General features: G+C 36.1%; 3 protein-coding genes and 1 non-coding gene across 7 annotated transcripts; 1 reads left to right on the top strand and 3 right to left on the bottom strand.

The window, feature by feature from the left end:
* Window positions 1-916: 916 nt before the first annotated feature.
* Window positions 917-1,035, bottom strand: LOC137709574 (5S ribosomal RNA). The gene has a single exon (XR_015958872.1). It is a non-coding gene; the product is annotated as a 5S ribosomal RNA (ribosomal RNA).
* A 549-nt stretch (window positions 1,036-1,584) lies between these two features.
* LOC137708642 (putative CCR4-associated factor 1 homolog 7) lies at window positions 1,585-3,177 on the bottom strand. 3 transcript variants are annotated; one of them, XM_068447762.2, is made up of 2 exons: window positions 2,872-3,177; window positions 1,585-2,747 (listed from the first exon to the last, which is right to left on the bottom strand). In XM_068447762.2, exon 2 carries the CDS (start codon window positions 2,605-2,607, stop codon window positions 1,783-1,785), a length of 825 nt encoding a protein of 274 aa, XP_068303863.1. In that variant the 5' UTR covers window positions 2,608-2,747; window positions 2,872-3,177; the 3' UTR covers window positions 1,585-1,782. The 3 variants fall into 3 exon arrangements, with proteins under 3 accessions (XP_068303863.1, XP_068303864.1, XP_088544675.1); XM_068447763.2 differs by having other exon boundaries at window positions 1,585-2,750; window positions 2,872-3,152; XM_088688549.1 differs by having other exon boundaries at window positions 1,585-2,620; window positions 2,872-3,131.
* Window positions 3,178-4,435: 1,258 nt separating this feature from the next.
* On the bottom strand, window positions 4,436-11,491 carry LOC137707730 (factor of DNA methylation 1). 2 transcript variants are annotated; one of them, XM_068446641.2, is made up of 8 exons: window positions 11,233-11,491; window positions 9,311-10,220; window positions 8,959-9,140; window positions 8,055-8,144; window positions 7,675-7,962; window positions 6,167-6,379; window positions 5,459-5,696; window positions 4,436-4,684 (listed from the first exon to the last, which is right to left on the bottom strand). In XM_068446641.2, exons 2-7 carry the CDS (start codon window positions 10,209-10,211, stop codon window positions 5,466-5,468), a joined length of 1,905 nt encoding a protein of 634 aa, XP_068302742.2. In that variant the 5' UTR covers window positions 10,212-10,220; window positions 11,233-11,491; the 3' UTR covers window positions 4,436-4,684; window positions 5,459-5,465. The 2 variants fall into 2 exon arrangements, with proteins under 2 accessions (XP_068302742.2, XP_088545108.1); XM_088688982.1 differs by having other exon boundaries at window positions 4,436-4,698; window positions 5,465-5,696.
* A 2,130-nt stretch (window positions 11,492-13,621) lies between these two features.
* Window positions 13,622-20,271, top strand: LOC137708932 (factor of DNA methylation 1). The gene is made up of 8 exons (XM_068448090.2): window positions 13,622-13,745; window positions 14,820-15,726; window positions 15,918-16,099; window positions 16,894-16,983; window positions 17,082-17,369; window positions 17,955-18,167; window positions 19,109-19,346; window positions 19,990-20,271. Exons 2-7 carry the CDS (start codon window positions 14,829-14,831, stop codon window positions 19,337-19,339), a joined length of 1,902 nt encoding a protein of 633 aa, XP_068304191.2. The 5' UTR covers window positions 13,622-13,745; window positions 14,820-14,828; the 3' UTR covers window positions 19,340-19,346; window positions 19,990-20,271.
* The last annotated feature ends 1,720 nt before the right edge of the window (window positions 20,272-21,991 follow it).

Genomic DNA, 21,991 nt, shown 5'->3' with positions numbered 1-21,991 from the left:
TGATGAGTTACATTTTAAATCTGCAAAAAAATAAAATAAAATCTTGTCATGTCATGTCAGCTATCACAACACACATCATATCAGAGCAAAAATTGAAAAGCATATCAATTCCCTTTAACTTTTAAGAATGACAAAACTATGTAAGTTGACCAAAATCAAAATCTAGTGGAGTGGGAACTTTACTTTAGGATATACACATTATTATTTTCCAAAAATATAGTAAGGCAAAATAAAACCAATACGGTCAAAGAAATATTTAAACTCATATTATTTTTATTACACCGAACTTACTTTTTACACTTATATTTTATTTAGGTTTAGTCCACTTTGAATGTGAATAATATCGTTTGTTCAAAATAAAAATCCTAAATTACCCACAAACTCAGTGTAATATGTAAATTAATCTTTACGCCGAATTAAAAAAACCAAAATCTAAACCCTAATTGGTGGCAAAGTGGAAGTAGAGATAACGTTGAATGGCGCTAATCATGGCCTTGGATTTGTTCATTGTTTTCAAAATAGAACAACTGCGGCTGCGCCTCAAATTGTGGTGGAAGGCAGCAACAAAACCTTAGAAAGGGAATTTGGCTTGCTTGAAGTAGAAATGGGTGAATTTAAACGAAAATATTCATTAGAAATTCCATGGAATCCCTAGTTGCATATCTTAAGTGTTTGGGAAAATTATTACGAGGAAATTATCATAAAATACTACAATGAAATAATATTATTTTAAGAAACACGTGAACAATTAGGACGCAAGTGTTTCGTTTTTTTTTTTTTTAAGAAGATTCAAGCCCATTACGGTTTGACAAAGTCCACAAACTGATGCAACACCATATCCCTCAACTTCGCCTCCAGGATACAAACAACAACAACACAACAAAGCTTTTTCCCACTAAGTGGGGTCGGCTGTGGGGGGATGCAACACGAGGATTTCTCAGAAGGTCACCCATCCTAGTATTACTCTCGCCCAAACTCGCTTAACTTCGGAGTTCAGATGGGATCCGGTGCATGTGAGTTGGTATGATCACATCCCAAGGATTCGACGTAAGATAGGAGTGCCGGCTGTTGACTACCTGACGCCCTCCCCCTCCTCCCTTATCCGGACTTGAGACCGACAATGTAAGATAAACTTACACAGACAGAGTTGAGGATGCATAAGCCCAACAAAATTGTTGTGTGACTCAAATCTATAGACACAAAAGGAAGATGGAGAAAATGGAAATTGTTGTGTGACTCGAATCTATCTACACAAGAAGAAGATGGAGAAAATGGAAAAGATGATGAGAATACCCTCCTTCGATTAGAAGCCATGGAACTGAAATGTGGTGGATGTCCTGTTGTCAAAGTTCGGCAGAGATTGTCAAATCTGGCATCTTTGAGTTTGAACCCTTGCAGGAGAGCTCTAAAACTTCAAAGTCGCCATCTATTCGTAAAAAAGAGCGTGTTTTTCTCTATGAAAGCGTATTAAGGTTTAGTTATTATAGGAGAAGGCAAAGTAAGGGTGTAAGCCATAACAGAACGTAATTGTTTTCACACGTCAACAGTTGAATTAACCTATCTTGAACGGATGCTTCAAAGTCCAAAAAACAAACATCCGAACCATGCTTTTATATGCAAATGCAACCTAATCCGTGAGTCGAATAATCGAAAAAAGTGCAAGCAATGAGAAGTACCAAAGTTGTGCCAAATTTGTACATGAAGATGCAGTATCAGACACAGACAAGGTGAAGAAAGAAACCAGCTTTCTCATCATGTTCTCTTTTTCCTGTTATTTTCTCTTCAGAAAGTATCCTGTCCATTATCCACACCTAAACCATACAAGACACCAGCATACTTCTCCATCGAACCGCTAAAGAAACTCTCTTTCAGTTTTCTGAACGTACAGGACGTGAGCAAACTATCCGAACCTGCCTGGTGACAAATGCCAACTCTCTCCACTTCCAGCAGTTCCGCGAGCTTGTTCAACCCGCCATGGAGGCTATTGCAAAACTTCATCAGATGCTTGATATCGTATATTTTTGGAAAGTATATGTTGATCAAATTAAAGAACCCTGCTTGAGTTTGGGGCGAGTTCTGGCAGGTCAAAAGCTTTAGCAGGTATCCAAAATCATAGCCGCTATGGAAAGTGACCCAATGCACGTTATCATTCAACACAATCCCAGACGACATTAGGAGCTCCCCAAACCGCTTTGCATCAATACCCTTTTCGTTGTTCTTCTTAAAATCGATGCCGCTTTGGCGCAGAAGCTCAATAGAATCACTGGAGAATACATCCTTATTGAGATTGAACTCGCGGAAATTGAACTGCCAAATGCATTGTTTATCAGTTCCACAGGAAGGGAAATTCCCTTGCTCATCGGAAAATGTGAGGCCGAGCTGAATCAGCTTGAGCATATCCACATTGTCCTTCAAGGTCTGGTAATGGTAGTCGTAACTGTTCTTGAAATTGCCCACCGGACGAATAACAATGCCCGGAAACTCGGTGTCCATGGCGACATACGGATAATCATCGACAATTTTGCGTATCAAAGCAAATTCCTCCTCCAGATTGTCGTTCCACACCTCACGAATATGAATCGAATCGATTTTCGGTAAGAGCGGCATTCCTCTGTAAAAACTAAAAAACCCACCAAGAATTTGGACTAGAGCCGCGAGATTTGAAAAACCCCAAGTCACAAATTCAATCAAAACTCACGTAGCGGATCCAATTGAATCCACTAGATTTACATGAACCCCAATCAATTCTGCTACACAGCAATTAAAAACGATACGAACCCATCAAAAATCATTCAACAAAACTCCAAGCTTTTGATAATTGATCGAAATATGCATTAGATTATATACAAACACACAAAAATAAGAACCAACCTCGAATCAAAGGAAAGTCAACATGGCATCACAAATCCGACCGTGGGTAGGACTGAGAACTTGCGGGCTCGAAGGAGAAGGAAGCCAGAAAGCGAGGTTTCTAGAGAGAGAGAGAGAGAGAGAGAGAGAGAGAGAGAGAGAGAGAGAAACAGAGGGATATGGTGAGAGAGAAGATGTGCTTCCAGATTTTATGTTTTGGTTGTGTTTTTGGTTTGTTCTTGGCTTCTTGCGCTCAACGAGGGGCAGAGAAAGAGAAGAAGAAAGAACAAACAGAGATAATGAATACAAAAGCGATAATATAAAAATAATTTTTTTAAAAAAGGACAGAGGATTTTTATTTTTCAGGTGAAAGTGACATTGTTGGCCGTGGGATCCACTAGGTCAGCCTCTTGCCACTTTGCAAAACTTAATTGGTTGGCTGTGGACAGGTGGAAGGCAATGGAAGGGGTTTGTGTCATGGATCCCGTGCACTGTCACAGTTGTGGCCCGAGATAGCACAGTGTCATGTGCAGCAAAATTAACATGTAAGATTGTGTATGCTACCGCAATAGTATATTTGGCGCATTTGAGCTTTATCTCGCAAAAAGAGAAGCTGATAATCCACACCTATAAAATTAGTAAAGAAACTCTCGTGGCAAGTATTATGTGCCATGAAAGTTTTTGTCTAATGGAAAGAGATGGCGAATGGGAACGGATTAGATTAAATACAATCATTATCCACCGGTATGTGATCCATCACTTGCATGTTTTTTGACATATTATCATTAAAAATAAATATGTGATCCATCACTTGCATGTTTTTTGACATATTATCATTAAAAATAAATAAGAAATGAAACAACGGATAATCTTAGAATCTAAACAATTACTAATTTTTGAGAATTTTGGCTTTGATAATTTTAAAAAGACAAGCTAAGAATCGAATGATTTCAATTATTGAATCACCTCTAAAACAAGATTTTAAAAGACGCTACGTGTTTATCGGGGCAATGGGTTGGGATCTAGCGCCTAAGTGGCTAGGCAGAGGCCTAAACGGATCAGATGGATTTATGTAAATTTATTATATATTATATAATTAAGTACTTATTTATTGTTAAAAAAACACACATAATTGTATTGAGATACATAAATTGCAAAATAAAATTACATAAATTATAAAGTATTAGAACCTATTGAAAATATGAGGGACAAGCATATAATGAGTGTTCATCCAAGTATTCAACAAGTCACTCAAACATTATTGAAAAATTAAAATGCAAAATGAAAGTTATAAATTTTTTGTCAAAGTGAAAATCGCAACCCAACCGCATGCCTATGCGGGCTAGGCGAATGCCTAAGTGGGTTTAGAAGCATTTTTTTAATTTTCAAATGCCTAAGGACTAATCGGAACCGTGACCAACCGCCTAACGCCCAGGCTCCGAAGCTAGGCAGAGGTTTTTAGAACAGTGCTCCAAACTCCTCCATTTTAAAAATACAAACACCATTCAACCGAGCTTTGGGTTGGATCAGAAATCAAAATATTTTCTGATTCGAAACAGAATTTTCGCGCCGGAATCAGAATCTCTAATCCAACAACGTCAAATTATAATTATTTTGTCCAGGAGGTACTCTCTTGGCATTCATAATTCAAAAGTAGTAGAGTAGTCAATAGAGTCATCAATAGAGGTTCACAAGTACTACAGTAGATGCAACTAGACAAAGTAGAGTCCCTACGAAACATGATTTCCCTGCCATCCGATCCAACCGCTGGTTGTAGATTTACCATCGACCCTCGCCGCTCTGGATTTCCTCTTCTGCCCTCTAGCTACCAGGCCTGCCACACAACACCTCACATTGTATGAGAAACAAATCTTTACAATGGTTGGAAGAATGGTTTTGTTTCCAACAGTTGATTCTATACACAACTGTGTTACCCGAATCCTCGAGATTCACGTCATTTAAACGCAGTTGAGTGTTTGCAACAACAATATGCTTAGGTTGAATTCGTACAAGATGCATAGAGATAAAAACGAACGGAAGAAAATCATAAGTTACTAGTTCCCCTACAAACTTTATAATACAAGAACACCAGAAAGGCAGAAACCACCACACTTGCTCTAACAGGAATTCTACTAGACAGAGATTGCTAAACATAAATGTGTTCTGTTTTGTTTTTCTTTTGTAAGGCACGAGAATTGCTTTTCAATCAACTATTATCCCCACCACAAACTACATATTCTCTGCACTGAGTGAAACATGTCTCCAAACTTGAGCCTCTTAATTTTCAAAAGACAAACTGATTAAAATGGAACACAAATCAACAGCAATATCTAAAGTGGTTTGATGTATTGCAAAGGACGTCAAATGTATGTCTCTATCGAATTTCTAATAATCATTTTAAATAACAGCTGAAATCATTGGTGTAATAATGAATGCATCAAACCAGAAAATGAAATTAACAGTAAAAGGCTAACATCACGTTTCATAGTGAATTCGACAAGGTAAGACGAAAACAGAAAATTTTTGAATCTAACAAATTGCCCCCAACAAGAGGACAACAATCCAATATATTGAGAAAAATTCAACTTCCAAATAATAACGAACTAACCTTCACTTCATGTTCTCTTTCGCTTGAGTGTCTTAATACTCTTTAAGACAAAACTGATAACCTCCTTCAGTGTAGCTTTCCTTCCTTCTTTAAAGTTCCAAAGTTCAGAGATAACATACCTCCCACTTGGATTGTAGTCATTAAGTTCTTTCAAGGCTGTAACGACACACTCATGTATCTCATTGCCCCACTCCTCCTTCAGATTCCGTAGCTTCTCATCTTCCTCATCAAGTATTTCCTGCATCACATTGCATCTCAGCAAATTAAGCATCTTCTAACCACCTTCCAATTGTCCTAATGAAGGGGCGATTTAACACGAGAATAGCATAATCTAGGATTCATACAGCCGACCCTAGCTGGTGGGATAAGGCCTTGTTGTTCCATTTTTGAATCTTTTGTAGACAGGTAGGGTGATAGTGGGACATGAAAGAATCTCGAGTGCAGGAAAGATCAACAAAGAAAGGGTGCCTAGTTCTTGCAAAATACTAATATATGTTTCAGAATTGGTATAATGATATTACTAAAAGACCAAGAAATAGTTGAAAACAAAATAGGAATATTGTGTGTATGTGTGTTTTGAAATAACGAGTTCCTAGATAAGCTTTTTATAATGATATCACTGCAAGTTGGAGTTCACATCTCCACTTTCTTTGTTGGTTAATAAATGAGTTCGGAAACCATCAATTTGATGGTATTCAAAAGACATACCTTGGGCTCTTCATTGACTGTTATAACTTTGAAAGGATGCCAATCAGGATTTGTCAGATTATCCTGCCACAAGGAGCACAGAGTGGAGGCCTGCACCTGTGCTTCCTCAAGAGTGAATCGTTCCTTGCACGTGTTCATGAAGGGCTTCTGATCAAGATCACCCATTCTCTTTATCCCAATATTAGATCGACCACTCAACATTTCACTCAAACCCTGGATAAACAAGTAAGAGCTTTCATGACTTCATTATCTCTCTTTATCATAAGATGTAAATATGCTAATTACAAATAATTTTTCCAGTATTTTCGTTTTATAAGTATGAACCAAACAATTATGCCAAACAGAAAACACAACTAGCAGCATATTTCCGAACTCTATATTATACTCTGGTCTGAGCCACAAGATTATGCCAAACAAAAAGCACGTCAGATTAGATGATTACTAAACAGAATTTATCATAGATTACTAACTCATCACCCTAAAGTAACTCATCACCCTAAAGTGCTTTGGCCATTTCTTTTTCTTTCTTAATGTACTTTTCCTAGCCTCCGATTCCATTACCTTCCAAGGCAATGTAGTGTGGAAAGAATAATCATAATAAGTCACTATGTTAACATTAGAAAGTGGGATATACGTTTCATAGAATATCAAAAGTATGCATAAGTTTGTGTCTATACAAAACAAATAAATAAACATGTGTATATACTATATTATTATTATTATTATATATATATATATATATATAGAGAGAGAGAGAGAGAGAGAGAGTAATGGGTTCTTGTGCGTTGTATTGCCAAACTATCAATCAAAGTACAAAATTAAGATGGTTCCACCTTGTCACTATTCCAGTTTGCTAATCAAGAAGCATAACTTGTGAGACAGTCTAATAAAAGAATATCTCTATCCACACACACAAACATACATTTACAGATATAGTCCACCATTATAAAGGTGACTTCACGTTTGTGGGATCCCGCCAATCTACCAGAGAGTAAAATTATGTTAAATAAACTGTAACCATTTAGAGTTTAGGAATCAGCTCTCATGTTTTTGGCCAAGTTAACTCTTCCCCACCTAGATTAATAAACCCTGTCAATACACTGAAACAAAAGATTATGAAGAAAAAAGTTAAAATGTGAAGGGTCCAATGTTCTGAACCATATATTTTAAGGCTTCCCAACAATCACCCTCGCGAAAAATCAAAAACATCTAAAACCTACTGTCTTTAGACAAAGAAATTGGCGAACAGTGTTCAACAAACCAAGTAATGATCAGATGATAACCAAAATGGCTAAACCAGTTCCACTTCGGTTGGTTTTCTTGGATGATCTTAATTGAGCACTTAAAAAACCGTACAGTTTTCATTGTGGAACCACAGTGTGGGTCCAGCCCCAACAATATGGTCCTTACTTTTCTTAAAGTGTGGGCATCCTTATAACAGGGTATATAAAATAAATATAACTATCAATAAACATAGTTCGAACTAAAAAGGAGGAAGAAATACATACCGCTATTAATTCTTTACGCGCTTCTTGTAACTCATCATTGCTTTGGCGTTCTTTGGTGATAAGAGTTTGATTTAGAGATTCTAAATCCTCAAGTTCATCAACTTTTTCCCCCAATTCATCTTCCATTTCTTTTATCTTCGATTGAACTGCAGCATCATCTTGATCCCCCAGATGCTTCATCACCTCTAATTTCCCTTTTAACTCTTCAATCTCCATCTCTAGCTTCTGTTTAGCATCCAGTTGCTTTTCTAACTCAAGTATTTTATTTAAGGCATCCTCTTTTTCTCTCTGAAAAGTTCAGATTCCTAGTCAGTGAAAACCATAGAAACACAGATATAGCAAGGAAATTTTCCTATTGAGCTTAACATTACATTTCACACCTTTTGCTCTTCAACCAGCCTCAAGACACTCTCATCAGCCTTTTTCTGCTCCTCGGAAGCCAATTGGAGTGAATTGTTTCTCTCATCATTCTGGAAGGGCAGAAACTATTTTAGTACCCAGAACACAAACCAAGCAATGGCTTTACCTACCGGCTGTGCATTTCTAAATTTGATTTTTTTAGTACATGGCTGTGTTTGAATTACTAGACAAGTTTACAGGAGCTTAGCTTGTATGATTATGACGATAAACTCTTGACCAATTTACAAACCAAACTGGATATTGAAACCTCCATAAAATAAAAACCAATATGAAGCAGAACTCACATAATTTTGATGCATCCCATAAATTAAATGGATATAATGAATCATTATGAAAAATGGACTGTTTACTACTTAACTCCTAATGCAGACAATTAACCCCTTCTATTGAGGTCTCAAACTGTTCCAGTCTCCCATTAATCACATATGAAACTGGGTATGACTTAAATCTTATACAGGCAGGAAATGATTCTAATACTACTTGATTAAACATGCATACAATTAGCCCCATTTATAGAGGTGTAGAACTCTTTCAGACTCCTATAACTGCATAGGAATTTAGTACGTTCCAACTCCATTAATTAAGCTATACTTGGAACAGTTAATGATTGAGTAGGTAAAACAGCTTTCATCAAGTTATAGAATTTGACAATTCAAATTCTTGAAATATCTACAGACCTGATTAACTAATAAAATTAAATCCAACTAGACAAAATTCGTCTGTTTTTGTAGCTAATTGACAGAATACAGGTAAATCAAAAAGAAATGCAACATATGGACTGCTGGTAAACAAGTAGATTCAATGCTTACTTTAAATTATTACAATGCAAAATATAGAGTAGTACAAGTATGTGATATATGTTACCTTCTTTTTATCCTCGTCAAGTTTTTGCCTCTCACGCTCAGTCACTGCTTCACGTTTGTTTAATTCTTTGCTCCAGGTATCAAGTTTCTTTTTCTTAGACTCCAGCTCATAATTCAATTTCTCTTGCTCCTCTAATATTCTCTGAACATTATTTCTTGCCATTTGCTGCATCTTCCTCGTTTCTGATAAGCTCGAAAACAGTTCGTCAAGGAACCCCAACAATGCCATATATATAAGAGAATCAAGCAAAGATATAAAATTCACCACAAATGCATAGGCACGTTTAAACACGAGCATGTGCTTCACACATGCCCATCAAAAAACAAAGCACAGGAGAAGGGCCAGGACAAACCTTTAACAAAGTCATTGTGCAGCCGATCTTTCTCTTCAAGCATCCTACTTAAGGACAGTGTCCTCTCATTGTACTTGTACCGCAGTTCATCCAGATTCTCATTTGTCATATCAATTTTATTGGCCAGGCTTGCCACAACATCATTTCTTTTTCTAGCTGCTTCCTGTACAATGTCAGACACCGTTCTAAGCTCTCCTGTCTTGCGAAGAAACTCTCCTATCTGCCCTTGGGAATGATAATCATCAGCGCGCGCGCACCACCCATAGATGCTTGAGCCAGGCTGTTCCTTTCTTGCATTCCAATCCTTTTTACTTTGACAGTCGGTTTCAAACATCTTCTCAAAATCAGTAGCATTCCCAAAACCACTCCAATCTTTACTGAAATATACCACAGCGCATGCAGCAGGATTGCCTTCGTTCCACAAAGTATGAACTTCTGAAGGTTTACATTTTGAAAACTTTCTCATCCAGTATCCAGAATCTAGAAGATCTTTTCCATCCTTTGGCTGGCTCACTATGTTTACAACAATGCCAGTCCAAGGCCACACGTAGAGATCTTCTTGCTTTTCTTGCTGTGCGACAGGTGCCGGTAAAATTGGACGTTGTATTTGGTCTCCTTCACTGGCTAGGTCATTCTCCAAGTAGATTGACAAGGCAAGGTGGTTGGCTTTCTGTTTCGCATTTCTGAGAGCAGAACCTTTGGCCACCCCTGAAGCATGTTGGAAGAGTTCGTTGAATTTGTAATCTTGTTTCTTCTTCCCCGCACAAAATGGGCATCTAAGAGTCCCATTAGGACCCTTTACTTTATATTTTCCCTCCCGCAACAGCTCGTAGGGTTTATCTTTGTATTCATGGATCTCGGAATCACTAATGTCAGATTCATCTTCAGAGCTGTAGTCCATCTGGATTGTCTACAAGCATCACAAATCATTGTTAGAAAACGGACTTAGTTTGGCTAATCCATAAAACTCTGAACCCACAAAACCAGAATACTTTGTAGGAGACAGTTTAATGGCCATTACAACATGATGTCACTCCGAAAGGTCAAAGTAATAAAAATTTTGAGCAAAAGGAAAAATTCAACAGACAATCAAAGGCTTTAAACGTGTTTAAACTAATGAATTCAATCTGCAAATTACTCAAGAATCAGAACAGTTTCTCAACAAAATCCCAAAAAATTAAACAGTTTCCCTCATTTTACAAAACCCAGTGAACAAAGTATTTTGAAATGTGATAAACTACATTTAAAAAATCAATTTTATGCTTCAATCTTCAATCTCATAAACTGCATTTCAAATGCGAAATTGAATTGAATTAAATGTTACCCATAAAAAATAGGGTTAAGTACAAAAAGCTACCCAACCTTTTTCTGGGTGATTCCAAATTAGTTTCAACCTTTTAAAACATTCCAAATAACTACCTAATGTTTTGAAAATCAGACATCTGGTAGGTCACCTGGAACTTTACCAACATTAAGTGATGACATTGCTAGCATTATATGATGTGGCGGGCAAGTACTAAAGTTAGTTTTCACTAATCGAAGTCTTTGGAGTTCTAATCCCCAAATTAACCCATTTGAGCCCAGTTAAACCATAAATTTGCTTTAGCTACATCGCGTCAATTTGGAGATTCAAATCTCCTTTTGTCCATGTCTCTGAACGATAGTGAACCTAATAGATGTCCATTTTTTTAAAACATTAGGTGGTTATTTGGAATGTTTTAAAAGCTTAGGACCAGATTGGAATCAACTTTTGAAAATTGGGTAACAATCTGGACTTAACCCTCAAAAATAAATACAGAATTCGCTAACCCACAAAATTTGAGGCCACATTTCAACATGCAAACAGCAGAGGATCGATATAATCAAAGAAATCTTCAGCTCAAAAGCGCGCAGATTGTAGCGAGAAAAAGAGAGAGACTTACATTGGAGGGCGACAGTCGATGAGGGCAAATGGGTCTCTCTTCCTCTTCGTCTTCTTCTTAGCGCGAACGAGTAGAACGTTCAGCACTCAGTAGGAAGCCCTAGATACTGGTTCCGATGTGAGGTGAGGTGACGATCACGTGCCTTCAGGCCTATCAGACTGTTGCAGAAGTGAGCCAGTGACTGAGGGAAAGCCCTCTTTCTACTACTGGGTGTTTGACATTCCCGATGCGTTAAAAGACACCCTTTTTTAACTTGTATGAAAATACATAACCCTAAGAGCTCGATTTTAATTTCATTTTTTCATTAAAATTTAAATTTCTACATTTAAACATTTATAACACGATTTTTGCTTCAATTTATCTAAATTATGTACATTTACCATTTAAAATATTGACAATTAACAATATGACACATCCGTTTAATTTAATTTCCTTCACAATTTCATTAAATACGAGCTCGTGACCTTCATGGAAAGGGACTCTATTTGGAGGCATTCTCGTAGTTCATAGGCTTACAATATTATAGATCTTTCTACTTGAAAAAATTATTCTAATTTGTTAATTGTCGTAGTTTATGATGTACGATGAACGGACATGATTGATAGATATCTGAAATTCTCACAAAGAGGATCCGAATTCCTAAAGAATGACCAAACTAGACCGCACTAAACTATTTGATTTTTGCAGTTTTGAAATGATTCAAGTTTGAAACTGAACTACAAGCTAAAAAACGGTTGGTTTCGATTCTTAATATCTAGAACTGAGTCGAACCGAACCAAATTTCATAACATAAAAATATTTAATTTAATAGCCAATTAGGTGTTGGGGTGTGATTGGGTATTTGTGAACACTCGAAGTATGAACAAAGGCTTGATCTATGCGTTGTTAGAGTCAGTCACTTAATTAATTATATCGACGTTTAAGCATTCAATACGGACTTCTAAATATATTAGATTTTATGGGGCTCGTTTGGCATGGACTAATTGGTACCACATTAAGTCATTCGATGACTAAGAAGAAGAACAAGCAAAGAAGGAGGATAGGATGTAGAAGTTCAATAAGGATATATGCTTTGGTGGAATACTTGGCTAGGCCTCGACTTTTCACCAAGAGCAACTGTTCTTTGTTCTCCCTTTGATTTTGTTTAACATGTGGATGAATCAACCGATTAGGCTAATGATTGTGTAAATCCCATGCGATGAAACTTTATAGTTTTAATTTGCGAGTTAAAATTAAAGGACTATTACTACAATTTTCTCTTAAAAAAAAAGTAAGATGGTTTCAATTGTCATTTTCCTCTACAACTGAGGGGGTCCCATAGATAAGATCAGATTCGATGTTTTTTTATTACAACAATATATTTTACACTAAGAAGAGTAAGTTTGGCTAAGTCATACAATGGACAACCTAATTTGGTATCAAATTTACCATCCACGAGATTCGAACCTAAGACCTCTTACTTACAAGTGAAAAAAATAGCATTAGATTGTAAGATCATATTCGATGTTTGAAACTCCCCTTTACATCTTTCTCTTTTTATAAATTCAAATCAAAATTTTCAATAATAAAAGCACTCATCTTTAAGGTTTAAATGCTTAATTTGTTCTTTCATTAGAAATTTAAATAATTTTGTAAGAGAATACATGCGTCATTAAAATTGAAGTTATTTCTTAGCAGTTTGGACGTAAACAAAACCATTTTCGTATTGTCTTCAAAATGCTTTTTTGATTTCCGCATACCAAATGCAGCCTAAGAAAAAAAAAATTATAGAAAAGCTTATGAAAATGCATTTCCAATTTTCACATACCAAATGCAGTATAAGAAAGAAATGCATTTTTTATTTTCGCATACCAAATGCAGCCTAAGAAAAAAAAAATATAAAAAAGCTTAATGAAAATGCATTTTTGACTGGGCTTTTTTGTGTTTTGTGGTCCATTTTCTTTTCTTGTGCTTACCATGTATCTTGGCCTTTACGTTTGTAATTGTTATTTGTTAGAAATGTATTTTACCGTTTGACCCCAAAAAAGCCGATATAGAAGTTAAAATTAACAAAAGTAATGAAAATTAGGAGGACTGACCGACTCTTTCCCGCGTATTAAATATATTTTACCATACACCTAATCATTTGATATGTATTTTTTACTTTATTTTGGTTAATTTTTTCAAAGTTGAAAACCTAACATTTAATGTGAAAGTTAGGTGAAAAAAAACACATGACAAATAAGAATAATGTTAGGAAAACTAAATTTATTGACAAAATTTTAGAAATTAAAAAATTGATGATAGGTTTATTACTTAACGTTGATAAATATATGCTCATTTCTATTGATGATATATCATTTAGTTTGCAAATTTTGTTTATAAATTTAACCTTCTTAGCATTGTTGGACAATAATTAAGTAAATGGTGAGCGTGGAGCATGGTGTGTGCTCACCTTTCACATAAACAAAGAAGCTGAAGAGAAAGAGACGCTTTTGGACCTCACTGTCGCACACTCTCTCTCTCTCTCTACTGTAAGTCTCTTTCTCTCACTACAATCTGCACTTCCTTGCTGAAATATTTGTTTGTTATGCTGATCGTATGCTACCTGCATGTTGAATTTGGCTTCAAATTTGTGGTTAGCGAAGAAATTTTTGTTTTGGGGAGCAGTAATTTTTTTGTTTGGCATTTCAAATACAACTTGTGTGATTGAGCAATGTAGGGAAGGTGACGTCGTTCAATTTTAGTGAGAGAAACTCATGCGCTAATTTCCCTTCCGCAGACATTTGTAAACACGATTAAGCCATTTGATTGAACATACGAGTTTCAGATGACTTTTTTTCTGTGACTTATGAGTGAAACTCATGCTGTAATGACCATTAAACTATTTTCTTGCAATTTTTCCAGTAATGGGTTTCATGATGTTCGGATTTTCGCAAGCAAGTCGGTTTCCTAAAGTTGATTTGTGATGCTTGTACACAATCCAGATGGACTACGGCTCCCGAGATGAATCCTATTATTTAGTTATCTTCGTCATTGAGCTTGAGCCTATCTTTTTTTTTTTTTTTCCTGCGAAACATGTAGTTCTTTTATTGCAAATGAAATGTAGTTAATGCGGTTGAAGATTGAAGGATGAGTTTTACCGAAGATTCAGTTACTTTGTTGAGAACATGGTTAGAGAAATCTGGTTTTGTAAATATGAAGCTTTTTGATTCTTGAGTAATTAATTTGCACAAAAACAATTCCCTTTCTTGGGTTTTTTTTGTATTCATTAGTTTCAATATTTTCTTTTGCTCAATTTTTTTGTGAAAACTTTAACGAATAGCTCCTGGTACCATTCATTTTAACGAAAAATCACATTTTTACACTAAAAAGTCAATCCGGTACTATTCACTTTACCCTTTATTTTGTCCTTATTATTAAAATTCAAAGTTTTCAAGCACTTTTCATTAGTTTTTTATTTTTTTTTATTTTTATTGCTTTGACCTTTCGGAGTGAAATCATGCTTGAAGCTGTCTCCTTGCAAGTATTCAAGCTTAGCGGGTTTGCTGTTTTCTGGATTAGCGAAATCAAGTCTGTTTTCTAACAATGGTTTGTGATGCTTGTAGGCAATCCACATGGACTACAGCTCTGAAGATGAATCCGATATTAGTGAGTCCGAGATCAATGACTACAAAGATAAACCATATGAGCGATTAAGGGAGGGAATGTATATAATAAAGGGTCCTAATGGAGCTCTCAGATGCCCATTTTGTGTGGGGAAGAAGAAGCAGGATTACAAGTTTAAGGAACTGTTCCAGCATGCATCTGGAGTGGCTAAAGGTTCTGCTAACAGGAGTGCGAAACAGAAGGCAAATCACCTTGCCTTGGCCATCTATTTGGAGACTGATCTAGCAAGTGAAGCAGACCCAACAGAACTTCCAGTTTTGCCTACACCTGTCGCTCACCAAGAGAAGGAAGAAGATCTCTACGTGTGGCCTTGGACTGGCATCATTGCAAACATAGTGAGCCAACCAAAGGACCCAAAAGATCTTGATTCTCGATACTGGTTGAGAAGGTTTGCTCAATTTAGACCTACCGAAGTTCATACATTGTGTACTGAAGAGGATCGAGCTACATGTGCTGTGGTTTACTTTAATGCAGATTGGACTGGTTTGGGGAATGCGACAGATTTTGAGAAAATGTTTGAAACAGATCATCGCAGTAAAATGGATTGGAATACAAGAAAGCAACAGCCTGGCTCAAGCATCTACGGGTGGTGTGCACGTGCTGATGATTATCATTCCCAAGGGACAATTGGGGAGTTTCTTCGCAAAACTGGAAAGTTAAGAACAGTATCCGACATTGTCCAGGAAGCAGCTCAAAACAGAAATGATGAGGTGGCCAACCTAGCCAACAAAATTGAGTTGACAAATGAAAACTTGTTGAAAGCACAGTACAAGTACAATGAGAAGACGATGTCTTTAAGTAGGATGCTTAAAGAAAAAGACAAGCTACACAATGACTTTGTTAAAGGTTTGTTCCTCACTCCTTTCTGTGGTTGTGTTTTGCTTGTGTTTATCGGCATGTGTAAACAATTGTCTGCTTTAAACTTCCCTTTGCATTTATAGGGAACTATTTGATTTTCTTACATCGTATACAGTATTGTTGGGTCCTGTTGGACATTCTGTTAACGTTCTTTGCTGACTTGTTTTTGCGCTTATCAGAAACGAAGAAAATACAGGACATAGCAAAACATAATGTCAAGAGAATATTAGAGGAACAAGAGAAACTGACTCATGAGTTGGAATATAAGAAAAAGAAACTTGATACCTGGAGCAAAGAATTAAACAAACGAGAAGCACTGACTGAGCGTGAGAGACAAAAACTTGATGAGGATAAGAAGAAGGTAACACATGTTACATTCTTGTACCACTAAATATTACTTATATTAAGAATTTAAGTAACCATTTTATCTACTTGATTTCTTGCAGTCCATGTGTTGCAGTTTTGTTTGCTATCCCCAGTTTCGGTCTATTAGCTGCAGATTGGTTAAATGCAATCTAGATAGAAATTATTCTCTAACTTATAATGGGAGCTTTAGATATTTCAAGAACTTGAATTGTTAAATTATGTAACCCATTGAATGCTTTGATAACTACTCAATCATTTAAGTCTTTCAAGTATAGCTTAATTACTGATGTTGGAGTCTACTCGGTTTCCTATGTACTTATAGGAGTCTGAATGAGTTCTAGTCCTCTATTAATGGGGCTGACTGTAAGCATTATTAATCAAGTACTAATATAATCATTTCCCATATGTACAAGGTACAAGTCATACCCAGTTTCCTATGTGATTATTGAGAGACTAAAGGAACCCGAAACTTCATTGGAGGGGGTTGTTGGTTTTTTTGCGAGTGTAGTAGTCAAGACTTATTTTGATTATATCAAATCCATTATTCCATTCTGGGATAGGTAAATAAATTTTAGTTTACTTTTGTGTGTGTGTGTGTGTGTGATTTCCTGTTTGGTTTTTAAATTTTGTCAACAGGTAATCCTCGTAGTCTTACAAGTTACAATTGTCCTACTAAGAAACACAACTGTGCACATATCTGATTTCCTTGTGCAAAAAAAGAAGGGAGGAAAGTGAACATGATAGTGTATTCATCTGTTTTGGGTACTAATATAGTTTTTGCCTATCCAGAATGATGAAAGAAACAATTCCCTTAATTTAGCTTCTGAGGAGCAGAAAAAGGCTGATGCGAGTGTCTTGAGGCTGGTTGAACAACAAAAGGTGTGTGAATTTTATGTTAATCTCACTAGAAACCGTCAAGCTTCCTTCCTAATTTGTTTTCTGTGGTTTTTCACTGACTTGGAATTTTAACTTTTCAGAGGGAAAAAGAGGAAGCCTTAAATAAAATACTTGAGTTAGAAATGCAGTTGGATGCCAAACAGAAGTTGGAAATGGAGATTGAAGAGATAAAAGGGAAATTAGAGGTGATGAAGCATCTTGGGGATCAAGATGATGACGCAGTTCAATCGAAGATCAAAAAAATGGAAGATGAATTGGGGGAAAAAGTTGATGAACTTGAGGATTTAGAATCTCTAAATCAAACTCTAATCACCAAAGAACGCCAAAGCAATGATGAGTTACAAGAGGCTCGCAAAGTATTAATAGCAGTATGTCTACCTTTTTTCTTAGTATTTGGGGCTTTATTATTTAGTAGTTATTCTTAGTTTGTGTATTGTCTTGTATGGAGGCCTTCATTTTACAAAAGTAAGGACCATATTGTTGCGGATGACCCCACAATGTGACCATCCATTTTTTAAGTACCCAAATAAGATCATTCAAGGGAAATAACCAAATTGGAACTGGTTTATCCATTTGGTCATCATCCTGTCATTCTATGTTCGTCAATCTCTTTGGAAAAACTTAAAGGGCTAAGTTGTTTTAGATTTGTTATATTCTTGCAAGGATGATTGATGGGAAGCCTATTGAATCATTGGACCACATTGCAGGGTATACCCACAATATGTTCTTATTTCTCTTCTAAGACAAAGAGTTCTCCTACTCTTACACATTTAGACGTACAAATTCCAGACTAGAATATAGTTTTGCGCGTTAATTTCATACTTATAAAACCAAAAATAATTTATCACTATCTTGTTAGAAAAGGAAAAGAAGAAAAAAGAGATATGTTATTAGTATATGTTTCATCATATGATTCAGATAGTGAAGTCATAAAGCTCTTACCTCATCTCTAGGGTTTAAGTGAATTGTTGAGCGGTCGATCTCATATTGGGATAAAGAGAATGGGTGATCTCGATCAGAAACCCTTCTTGAAAGCATGCAAGGAACGGTACTCTCTTGAGGAAGCAGAGGTGCAGGCCTTCACTCAATGCTCCTTATGGCAAAATAATCTGACATATTCAGAGTGGCATCCATTCAAGATTGTAACTGTTACTGAGCAGCCCGAGGTATGTCTTTTGAATACTGTAAACTTGATGGTTCTGGGACTCAGTTAATAAACAATAATGCAATTGAAAATGTGGAATGCAACAATGTTATCATGTTAAAACGCTCATCTAGCGACTTGTTATTTCACTTGTAAATGTATTTTCAACAGATTCTTGGTTCTTTAGTAATATCGTGATACTAATTCTGAAGCATAAATTAGTATTTAGCAAGTACCCTTTTTTTTTTCTTTTCATACTTTGATCTTCCCTGCATTAGTCAACAAGGTTGAAACTTCCAGGAAAAAACTTCGAATTGGGAGGGCGATCCTCCCGGTGAACTGAACTGACCGTACCCCAAACCGACACAGGTTGAAGTTACAAGACACATGGTTTATAAGACACAGATGGGTTGGGTTGAGCTGGTTTATTTGAATACTTAGCTGGCAGTTTTGAATTCAAGAAAATTTTAATAGGACTGGCGGGCGATGTTAAAATAGTAATGTCATTCCTGTGGACTGAATGGAATTTCATTTGTGCCCCTATCTCTCTGTTTGGCAAGGGTCCAGCTCAGTTTCTAACATTCTAAATTGAATGGTAGGAGTTATGCTATGTGCTTCTGAAACTTCACACTGACAGTCATACATACGTATTTTATTACATACCTGGGCGTGTTACAGAGTATACTTGCAAATGTATTGTATTGATAAAGTACATACTGTGATTTTTATGCTTTTTGGTTTTTGTTATTGTGTATTGAAAAATATTGGGTACAAGTTGGGTTGAACAACGTTTTCCTTGTGAAGGATGCGTGGAGAAAAAATTTGAAGAGAGAAGTTTATAACTTTTATGCATGATAACATGTATTATTATTATTATTATTTTCGTGCCAAATCACCTGTACATTAGGACAATTGGAGGGTGGTTAGAATATGATTAATTTGCTCCGGTGCTGTGTGATGCAGGAAATAGTCAATGAGGAAGATGAGAAACTGAGAAGTCTGAAGGAGGATTGGGGCACTGATATATGTGAGTGTGTCGTGACAGCCCTGAAAGAACTCAATGAGTACAATCCAAGTGGTAGGTATGTTATCCCTGAACTGTGGAATTTTAAAGAAGGAAGGAAAGCCACATTGAAGGAGGTTATCACTTTTGTTTTAAAGAAAATAAAGACACTCAAGCGAAAGAGAATGTGAAGTGAAGGTTAGTTTCGATATTATCTGATAGTTAACTTTTTTTCTCAAGACATTGAATATTTCTCTTCTCGGGGCTTATTGCTGCATGAGAAAAATTTGTGTTTTTATGATTCCCTTGCTAGATTCGCTTATAAAACAGGATGCTAGTTTTTTTTACTGTTATTATCGTTTTCTATTTTGAAGTATTCATGATTCTAACAACGAAAAGCTTTCGCTTCTATTTATTTCAAAAGACTATTAGAAAGTAGAAACAGACTTGCATGTCCTCTGCAGACTGCAAGTAAGAGTAATATCGGCAGTCTTATCAACTGGCAATTTTGGCAAGTTCTAAAATAACAGAGAGCTTCAACAATACTGGCATGTATGTGTCAATAATTTAGCACGCATTGAAAGGCTTGGATATTTTTTAGTTTTTGAGAATATACCTCAAACCACTTTGAATATTGAAGCTCCTGTCTAGTATAGTTCAGTTACAGCAGTCCCATGAGAACAAGTATGATAGTTTCTGGTGTTTTATCGTCAAAATTTGGGCGGAACTAGTATAAACTGCTGGAACCACAGTGGAGTTGAAACCATTCAGCCAACCATCATTGGTTTACTCACGCGCATCTTGTCACGGTATCTTTTCTTACCGAGGTTTGTTTTGACAGGCAATGTTAGCAGAAGTAGATGAAATACGAAGCGCAGTACATATACAGACTAGTTGGATGGACAGGGCAACGGGGCAGGGCACCGTGTTCTTTTTGGGGGCTGTATTTACGTGTTTAAGTTTCGCCTCTGCAATTACAAGAGCTTGCCGTAATTGCAGTAACAATACTTTTGACTGCTTATGAACCTCAAGTTATCTTTGTAAATATGCTTTCACCATCTCTGTTGTCCATAGCTTTTACCAACTTTACAGTAATGAATGCGTTTTGCCGTTTTGGTGATCAGCCTTGGGCATGCTTGAAGCAAATACTAAGAAGTCATAACTAAGACCGACGAAACGGAAAAAGAAGCCTTCTGCTGCCGGGAGTTGAACCTGGATGATAACTTCAATCCAAATTATACAAGTCTCATTACAAGAGGGGAGATTCGAACTTAGAACATCAAAACATCGAATGCGAGGGCAAATGTTCTTAATCAGTTGAGCCGCAATCTCTAGTTTAGAAGATTTCTTAATAACGATGGCTAACATAAAATCAACAAATAAAACTGAAAAAAAAGGACAGAATATCGTGATGAAACCTAATCTGCTATTCTGCGGTAAAAGGAGATCAAACGATTGGAAGGGAAGGGAGGTACGCACGAAGAGATGGCCACATGAAGATGAGAATTTTTGTTGTTTATGCCCAGCCCCTATACTTATTCTTCCGTAAAAGAGAGATTTTTCAATGTGTCTGGTATACATGTCGGAACGCCATACATATAAGAAGGGAGTAATTTATTTTTTCAATTATTTCTTTGCTTTTATAATTACATATGACGTGTATGGTCGTGTCAAGCACATTAAAAAATCTTTCCCACAAAAAACCCCTTTTAAGCTTTTTCCACTTGCATAATATGTTCAAACATTCCCTTTATGCTCTGTTCTCCTTTCCATCAGAATTTTTTCTTTATGTTTTTTTTTGTGCAAAATCACTGAAAGTATAATTATCCCATTATCCCGTATTCATTTGAATGGGCATGTGGTTTGGTTCTACTGCATACACAAAAGAGATGAAATTACGGGTAATGATAGAGAGATTAAATTTGCAGACAAAATTTTACAAATTAAATGACATGGAAGTTGATGATTGGATTATAACTTAAGCATTGATACACGTGTTCATTTTTATTGGTGGCATATTATTTAGTTGACAAATTTTGTCTACAAATTGTCTCCCCAAAATTACCCTGAAATTAATATTGAAATAAAAAAAAAACATAGGGCATAAGAGGAAACATGCCAAAATTGTACATATAAATTCTAAGATATGTATAAGGGAGGTAGGAAAAGCATATTCTTACCATTATAAGGACTCATTTACACTAACTTACAAGGTGTGAGTCGTAATAATTAGACATCAAATTCGTCATCTATGCATGTCGAATATGGAATGTCCCCTTTTTCTTCCTATGGCCATTAGATGAAGAGTTATATCTCTTTATTACGTGAAGAGTTATATCTCTTAATTACGTGAAGAGTTATATCTTCCGGCAGCTAATGAAAGAATCACTTTATTCCTATGGCTATTACGTGAAGAGTTACAAGAGTTATAAGAGTTATAAGAGTTATAAGAGTTATATCTTCCGGTAGCTAATGAAAGAATCATTTTTATTCCTATGGCTATTATGTGAAGAGTTGACTTTTATTCCTATGGCTATTATGTGAAGAGTTATATCTTCTTATTACGTGAAGAGTTATATCTTCTTATTACGTGAAGAGTTATATCTTCCGGTAGCTAATGAAAGAATCACTTTTATTCCTATAATTATTACGTGAAGAGTTATATCTCTTTATTTTCCAGCACGAAGAGTTATACCTCTTTCTTCGAGCTCGAAGAGTTACACCTCTTCCTTCCAATAAGAAGAGATACATTTTCAGCGGCTGGCACATTCAATGTTTTCACGCCCAAAAATATGTTTCCATACCATTCGATCAACACCATTTTCTATAATGATATTTTCATA

The sequence above is a fragment of the Pyrus communis genome, chromosome 17 (assembly GCF_041283825.1).
Source record: "Pyrus communis isolate YQ-2024b chromosome 17, ASM4128382v1, whole genome shotgun sequence".
Classification (NCBI taxonomy): Eukaryota; Viridiplantae; Streptophyta; class Magnoliopsida; order Rosales; family Rosaceae; genus Pyrus; species Pyrus communis.
Note: the sequence above shows the minus strand (reverse complement) of the source record. Positions and strands in the feature narration are given on the sequence as shown.